This window comes from Girardinichthys multiradiatus, chromosome 17 (assembly GCF_021462225.1).
Source record: "Girardinichthys multiradiatus isolate DD_20200921_A chromosome 17, DD_fGirMul_XY1, whole genome shotgun sequence".
In the NCBI taxonomy this organism is placed as follows: Eukaryota; Metazoa; Chordata; class Actinopteri; order Cyprinodontiformes; family Goodeidae; genus Girardinichthys; species Girardinichthys multiradiatus.
Window position 1 is genome coordinate 1,340,761 of NC_061809.1, and position 8,866 is coordinate 1,349,626.

The following is an 8,866-nucleotide window of genomic DNA, read 5'->3' on the forward strand; positions in this document are numbered from 1 at the left end:
TGAAATATGTTTTTTTCCCTCTACTTATCTAATGTGGTCTCTTTTCTCATCTAGCAAGGGCAGCACCTGTGAGTGGGCAGCAAAGTCTCGGTGACCCGTCCCCCCCTTGTCTTGTGTCATGTTTGGATGGGTTTTACTGGAATTCTAATTTCCCCTCAGGGATCAATAAAGTATCTTTGATTTGAATAGAAGCAAATGAAGCTTTTAACTCAGTAGTCATAAACTTTTATGCTGAAACTGTCAAATGAAATCCAATAGTATTCTTCTCTTAATATCCTACCGCATTTCAGTTAGGTTGAGATCAGGACTTTGACTGGGCCATTGCAACACTTTGATTCTGTTTTTACAGCTATTTTGTTTCACATTTACGGCTGGGTTTTAATTTGATTTACCAAGGGCTGAACAGATTGGCTTCACATTTGACACTGGAATACTTCACTGCTCCACCTGTGCGTCTCTCATTCACACACATGCATTCTGATTACTTCCACCACACCACTGTTGGATCTTTTGACTGATTCTGCTTAAACACATCTTAAGAACCTGTTCGCAGTTAGTTAAAGAAAAAGGTAAAACAATAAGCAAACATTCGTCACGACAAAGGTAGAATCACTTTTATTCACTGGTCAGTAACTGAGTTCAGCTCTTTACACAGTACTGTAGCTCGGTTGGAGGTATGGCAGCAGTCGGCTTTTAATTACAGCAGTACCTTAACCATACATTATAAGAGTAAAAAACTCTTTCACATTGTTAACGCAGCATCTACACTCTTAACAACTAATCTAGCAACAAAGGTGCCTCTTCAACAAGATTCTTTGAAAAGGTTAAACCTAATGTCAGTAAATATTAAGGAATGTTTCCTGAAAACTACATAAAAATGGTTTAATATCAATAAAAGAATGTTACTAGTGATCACTCAAGGAATGCAGAACTGTCTTAACATATCTCATGTTGAGAATGAAAAGCACTTCAGGGTCTTTGAGATGTTCGTATCTCCTACTGAGATCAAAGAGATAATGCATTTAGACCCCCTTTAGTAAATCTATTTTTCAGCCAAAGACTTAATGACTTCCATTATTTCTTTACAGCTTAGGTCAAACTAACAAACCCAATATTTAATGAATATCAGATTATTTTAGATTTAAAACTTTTCCCAAAAAAACTTTCCAGTCAGAATTGGAAAATCATCAATTTCCCAGGCACTTGTAATAGCAAAGACTATGTCTTCCTGTGGATGTGATTCATGATTCCGTCACTGCTTTAGGACGGGCAGCTCCCTTGGCTTGAAGAAGGCCTGAACCATTCCCATAGCAAAGATATAAACTTTGGAGTCCACTATGATCTTTTCCTTCTGCAACAGGTCTGTGGAATAAACCCAGAGGAGCGTCATCACCACAGGTACAGCTCAACAAATTGGAACATCGGGGTTACTTTATTTTAGTAGTTTAACTCAAAAAGTGAAACTTATATTATCTATCTTCATCATACACTGTGATGAGTTTCAAGCATTTATTTGTGTTGTTGCTTGTGCACCTTTTTCTACCACACTTTTTCCTTCCACTGAACTTTCTATTAATATGCTTTTATTGAGCACTCTTTGAGCAGCCAGGAGGGTGTCAGTTACTGTCTGGTGGACAACAGTGAAATCAGGGATCTTGTAAATACAGAACAATAACGTTCCTATATTAAAAATGGATTTATTTTTATTGGATTTTTTAAAATAATATTCTTGTCTAAGAAACAGAATTTTGTGTTTTCATTAGCCCTAAGCCATAGCCATTAAAACGAAATATCTCCCAGTGTGGAATAAATCCATACATCCATTTCCCTTTTTGAACTACAGTACCAAAATAAACTGTTCAGTCACTGTATATTGTTTCAGAGATGTTCTTAAATGTGGTTTTTTTCTGAAAATCCACATGCTTTTGTTAAAATTATTTCGAAAACTTACCGTCAATTTTGGACTGGAACTCATCAAGAGGTAAAAGGATAACTTCAACAAACTCTGGAAGAAAATGAAGGTCAAGGCCTGTGTGATGACTTGCATTGTAAGAAAAATGTATTTATGAAAAAAAAAGAAGATGTAGCTCACCTCCGTCACCTATAAAAGAACAGAAGAGAGGAAAATGAGCTCAATATTTCATATAATTATCGAGTTGTGTTTTGCATGAATGGGATGAGGGTTTATAAGAAAACTCAGCACTTCCCAGTCTGAAATAGACCTGAACTGCCGGATGATCAACTTATCAGCCACACCTGTCACATGTTTAAACAGGCAAGGCCTAGCAGCAGTAACTCAGAGCAGTCATTTTTCTTTATCAGTCTTTCACACTGTGGGTTGGGCTTTGATTGGGCCATAGCAACACCTGGATTCTTTTGTTTTCCAGTCATATTTCTGTAGATTTGCTTCTGAGGTTGTAATCATGTTTATGCTGATCACCCAGCAAACTGCCCAAACTCCTGTTTTCATAGAGGTGGCAGAACTTACTGGTCAATTTCCATCATTAATGTCTCCAATAATGTAGGATTTAGGTGAAAATAATTAGATTTTGTTTCCAGTTATATTTTAATGGAAAGCCTACAAATGACTATAGCCTATACATGAATAGTGTGTTCTCACCCAGCTGCTGTGTTGGATGGATATTCTCCACATCGTCTCCATTAATGTTGACCAGGATGATCTGGGTGGTGCAGTTAGACAGGCCAGGGTCCAGGCAGGTCACTGCATCCAGAACACCATCAAACGTTTAACGGCAGAACACACATTTTACTACTCACAGGTTTAGGTTCTTTGCTTTTTAACTCCCACAGCTGACCTCTGTGTCCCTCACATGAGATAAGGAAACAAATGCAATCAAATGAAACAACAATGTGTTGTGATACCTGGAGTGACTCCCACTACTTCCCCTTTGTAGCCCGTTTCTTCCTTCAGCTCCCTCAGTGCTGCCGCCTCTGCTGTTTCTCCTTCATCGATCAGTCCTAAATGCAGCAAGGCCGGAAACATGAGTATGTTGCAAAAGTCCAAACTTTAATGCATTGGGGATATATTTAAAGGCACAGAGTTATTGAAAAGATTTCCAGTGTACCATAAAAGTGGTTTATTAGGAATTTAGTTGCTTGAAAAGTTTAGTTCCTGCAGAAGCAAACAGTTTCTGACCTGCTGGAAACTCCAGAGTGCTGCATCCCAGAGGAGGACGGAACTGCTTCACCATCACTACGCAGTCTTTATGGAGCGTCCGTTTCAGCAGCGCGATGATTCCTACACCTGCAAAATAAAAGCTACACCCTGAGCAGCAGTAAGGAAACAAACAAGTAAATAAACCAATATTCACCATCTGCTTCTGTATTGGTCCTTCTGGTTGTCCGCTTCACACTCTCCCAGATTCTTGGAGTTGAAAACAAAATAAGAGGAAATACAGAGAGCGACTCATTTATTTCTTAAAGTATATATGATAGAAGGTTTGAGTGGTACCGGGTGTTTCCTGCAGGATCAATGTATGTAGTTTGTTCCAGCTTCACCCACTTCCCTTCTGCCAAGAGCTGAAACAAAACATAACAGACAGAATGTGTGGTGCCTTGTAAAAGCATTCCCACTCATTAAACAGCGTTTTCTTACATTAACCTAGAAAGACAACTCAGGGAGAACGTTGTAGAAAAGTTTAAAGGCTATAAAATAACATCCCAAGCCTTTCACGTCTCACAGATGTAATTTCAAATGAGAATCTGGGACAAGACTTCAAATGTGACATTCACAGATGCCCTCAATCCAATATGACTCATGTTGAGCCATAATGCAAAAACAAATACGCAGTCTTTCAGTCTCTACTGGTTTAAAGGTACACCTAGCATAAAAGGTACATCAAGGTTGTAGAAAGTTAGAACTTCAAAACCACAAACATTGTCTGTCACAACGTTCCAACTATTTGAACATCCTTTACTGAGATGCCAGAGAAAGCCCCCCCAGATTCCCACCTGTCACCACGCTGCCAGTCACTTGGCTGGAAGAAGCCTACAACTATTCTCTTTGTTTCCAACAAGAACAAATCTGGTGGTTTAAGAACATTTAAAAAAAAAAAACCATTGTCCTGTGGAAACTAAAGGAGAGCAACCCATGAAACTTCTTAAGGTAACACCGCTACGATAGACATGTAAGTTAAGCAGCTGACTACAGCTTCTTTCCCAGTCGGTAGTCGGACTATTTAACAAGTTATTATCTTTCTATTATATTTGTCTTACTTTTTAAAAGGCGATATTTTGTGCAACTTGCAATTTAAAACTACAACTAATATTAGTGACTGTGGTCAAAGCAGGGCGATGTGGACGAAAAAAATTATTCAAGTTTTTCTTGCTAGCTGGGACGCTATAGGCCCATGTAATTTCCGTTAAAACATTGCACGGCATGTGGAGCAGAATCTGAAACAGGCTTCAAAAAAACACAACCTGTGGGTAATTAGTCATATAATTATGGCACCATCATCCCCTTACCCCCTTGGCCCCCGATGCCAAGGTGACAATGTCAATACCCCATACACCACTAGGTGGCGAAGGGGGAGACCAATTATTAATTCAAAGTTATTCTGTCATTTTTTTCTTACAGGCAGACATTTTCTACATAGAAACAAATTCTAATACATTTTTAAAATGCATTGTATTTAAACCCCCTTTATTCTACCTATTTTTAAGTATCGTTTTCTTTTGCAATGCTTAGAACTGCAAGAATGATGTTGGTTTATTTGTTTCCAAATATACCAACATATAAATGAGGGGCAGATTGGAACTCTAGGCATGTTCATTGGTCTTCACAGGGCAGTGCCTGAGAGCATGTAGATAGTCGTCAGGTATATCTCCCATGCAGTTTTGGACATGTTAGTAAGTGAGAACCCGATTTGAAACATCCTTTTTCCCGTGTAGTGCATTCTATGAAGGATTTTGTGTTGTATCAGCTAAATGTTGGCATTTTCAGGCATTCTAACAGAGGAAGTTTCATTTAATCTTGAAATTTAATCTTAAATTTGGACTGGATAATAGATTTTAGCTGGTGATATTCAACAAATGTACTTTTATCAATTCCACATAGTTCTTCTAAAACATTAAAGGGTGTCCTCTAAATGATTTATTCCTTCAATGTTCCGTTGTTAAGAACTTATTTATTTGGGTTATTGTCTCTGAGAGACGGGTTTGATATACCTGAAAGAGCAACACATCATCAGCATATAACCAAATTTTGTGGATTCTATTAGAAGTTTGAATTTATATTGAAATCATATATTCATGAATACATTTTTTGGCTTTGACAAAAAGCAGCTGCCACTAATTAAATAAATATAACAAACAGTGAGGGGGAGAACCCTGTCTGGTGCCTCTCAAGACTAAAGCTCTGAGAAATCCAGTCATGTTTGTACACAAGCATTTGGCGAGCTATAGAGGAATTTGACCCATGACAAAAACAAATCTGTCCAAATCCAAATTTATGTAAGGTAGCAAATAGAAATGTTCAGTTAACCTGGTTAAAAGCATTCTGTGCATCTAATGATACTATTAAACTCAGGAATTACAGCTTTTTGAAATTCAAATATAGAGGTGGAAAATGCAGGCATGCAGAATAGTCCGTTTTTGATTAGATTACTAATGACACTTTTCACTTACCCATACATTGATGTACACACACTGCACCCTATTTATATGACTGTTTAAATGTGCAAATACGTTAAAGTACAACCAAAAACACAACATATATCAAGTTCACAGTACTGCCTGCTCTCTCTTCTCCATCTTGTAAAAATGCTTCAATAATGGGGGTCCCATTCACTGACTGTCAGGCCACATGTATTGTCTGTCTTATAACATGTTAGTAAGTAAGTAAAGGTGATTTATAAAGGGCCTTTTACAGACATAAAGTCACAAAACACAATACAAGGAAATCGAAATAAGATTTACATAAAAGAACGTAAAATTATGACATGAAACCCTGAAGGGACAAAACAAAAAATCTTTACAGAGCCAACAAAGCGAAGCTGCAGTGATAAACTGTTCCACAGTTAAAGCCCACTTTTATACCAAAGTTATTAATATTTTCTGTTTTTTTACAATAAATTACTGGAATTGTTTTATTGCCCAACACTAGATGACATTATTCTGCATCTCTGCTTAAATTCATGTATCAGAGAAAAGGAACAAAAAGTGTTATGATAAAATCATGAATCTGTTAATCTATGTTAATCAACTTAGACAGCATCTGAACAGTTGCGTCCTGTTATTTACTTATGTTTAAAACGTTGGTTCAAACACTGTGGTAGTTTTGCTCATTTCGAGAAAATCTCATTCCAGCTCATGGATAATTGGTAAGAGGTCAAATTAAAGAAGTCATAATTGGCCCACTAGTTAACTCAAAAACATGTATTTTATGCACAATGTGCACTATGGGGTCGTGGTGGCCGAAGGTCCAATCAGAAAGCAGGTCCCACACATCAAATCCTGCTCAGTCAGCCTTGGGCCAGGTTTGAAGACAGCCATGTATTAATGTTAGAATATACAGGTCCTTCTCAAAATATTAGCATATTGTGATAAAGTTCATTATTTTCCATAATGTCATGATGAAAATTTTACATTCATATATTTTAGATTCATTGCACACTAACTGAAATATTTCAGGTCTTTTATTGTCTTAATACGGATGATTTTGGCATACAGCTCATGAAAACCCAAAATTCCTATCTCACAAAATTAGCATATTTCATCCGACCAATAAAAGAAAAGTGTTTTTAATACAAAAAACGTCAACCTTCAAATAATCATGTACAGTTATGCACTCAATACTTGGTCGGGAATCCTTTTGCAGAAATGACTGCTTCAATGCGGCGTGGCATGGAGGCAATCAGCCTGTGGCACTGCTGAGGTCTTATGGAGGCCCAGGATGCTTCGATAGCGGCCTTTAGCTCATCCAGAGTGTTGGGTCTTGAGTCTCTCAACGTTCTCTTCACAATATCCCACAGATTCTCTATGGGGTTCAGGTCAGGAGAGTTGGCAGGCCAATTGAGCACAGTGATACCATGGTCAGTAAACCATTTACCAGTGGTTTTGGCACTGTGAGCAGGTGCCAGGTCGTGCTGAAAAATGAAATCTTCATCTCCATAAAGCTTTTCAGCAGATGGAAGCATGAAGTGCTCCAAAATCTCCTGATAGCTAGCTGCATTGACCCTGCCCTTGATAAAACACAGTGGACCAACACCAGCAGCTGACACGGCACCCCAGACCATCACTGACTGTGGGTACTTGACACTGGACTTCTGGCATTTTGGCATTTCCTTCTCCCCAGTCTTCCTCCAGACTCTGGCACCTTGATTTCTGAATGACATGCAGAATTTGCTTTCATTCGAAAACAGTACTTTGGACCACTGAGCAACAGTCCAGTGCTGCTTCTCTGTAGCCCAGGTCAGGCGCTTCTGCCGCTGTTTCTGGTTCAAAAGTGGCTTGACCTGGGGAATGCGGCACCTGTAGCCCATTTCCTGCACACGCCTGTGCACGGTGGCTCTGGATGTTTCTACTCCAGACTCAGTCCACTGCTTCCGCAGGTCCCCCAAGGTCTGGAATCGGCCCTTCTCCACAATCTTCCTCAGGGTCCGGTCACCTCTTCTCGTTGTGCAGCGTTTTCTGCCACACTTTTTCCTTCCCACAGACTTCCCACTGAGGTGCCTTGATACAGCACTCTGGGAACAGCCTATTCGTTCAGAAATGTCTTTCTGTGTCTTACCCTCTTGCTTGAGGGTGTCAATAGTGGCCTTCTGGACAGCAGTCAGGTCGGCAGTCTTACCCATGATTGGGGTTTTGAGTGATGAACCAGGCTGGGAGTTTTAAAGGCCTCAGGAATCTTTTGCAGGTGTTTAGAGTTAACTCGTTGATTCAGATGATTAGGTTCATAGCTCGTTTAGAGACCCTTTTAATGATATGCTAATTTTGTGAGATAGGAATTTTGGGTTTTCATGAGCTGTATGCCAAAATCATCCGTATTAAGACAATAAAAGACCTGAAATATTTCAGTTAGTGTGCAATGAATCTAAAATATATGAATGTTAAATTTTCATCATTACATTATAGAAAATAATGCACTTTATCACAATATGCTAATATTTTGAGAAGGACCTGTATCTGACGACTAAGAAATCAAGCCGATGGCCCCAAAAACTATTTCTGTTAAAAGGTTTCTAAAATAATACGTCAGATTTTTTGGGTTTAAGCATTGTGTTTTACTTCAATTTCCTTACGTCATGTTATGTTTTCCACCACAAGTAAATATTACTGCACTAATATACAACATTTTTTCTGTAATTACGACTGATTTTCCTTTTTTAACATTAGTTGTTTATCGCACAGTAATAGAAAACCCACACAAACCTCTTCTTTGATTATGTGTGGTGTTGTTGTCACTTTAGGGTCCTCTGGGTTGCTCATTTTCCCACTCTTTAATGAAAATGCTGAGACGTCCAGTTAGAAAGCCTGTACAAAATGAACCCACCGTTATCATTCCCGTAAGCTAATTTAAAAGCTAGTTTAAAAGTCATTAGTTATATTTTAGCATTCGAAGATATCAATTAGTAACTCAGTTAGCTGTAACAAGACAACATAGAAATGTTAATTTGTTCCCATTATTTCAACATTAATCTGGTTTAGACCCGTTTTCTGCCTGTTAAACGGAAGCTATAAGCTCTGGAGTTGAAAATGCCACAAAAGATGAGAGTGTGCTTGTTTTAAGCGTTATATTTTCCCTTTAATTGAGAGAAACTAAACTTGACTCACGTGAAGTCCCAGCCGTGTTTAACTAGCATCAGAGAGGTTAAAGTTGGAAAGATGAGTCACTCTGACACCTCTT

General features: G+C 38.5%; 1 protein-coding gene across 1 annotated transcript; it reads right to left on the minus strand.

Annotated features, from left to right (window-relative positions):
• Window positions 1–592: 592 nt before the first annotated feature.
• nudt5 (nudix (nucleoside diphosphate linked moiety X)-type motif 5) lies at window positions 593–8,866 on the minus strand. The gene is made up of 10 exons (XM_047389186.1): window positions 8,794–8,866; window positions 8,392–8,493; window positions 3,473–3,540; window positions 3,333–3,385; window positions 3,158–3,265; window positions 2,884–2,979; window positions 2,621–2,722; window positions 2,093–2,101; window positions 1,952–2,005; window positions 593–1,362 (listed from the first exon to the last, which is right to left on the minus strand). The coding sequence occupies exons 2-10, from the start codon at window positions 8,446–8,448 to the stop codon at window positions 1,253–1,255; spliced, it is 657 nt and encodes a 218-aa protein (XP_047245142.1). The 5' UTR covers window positions 8,449–8,493; window positions 8,794–8,866; the 3' UTR covers window positions 593–1,252.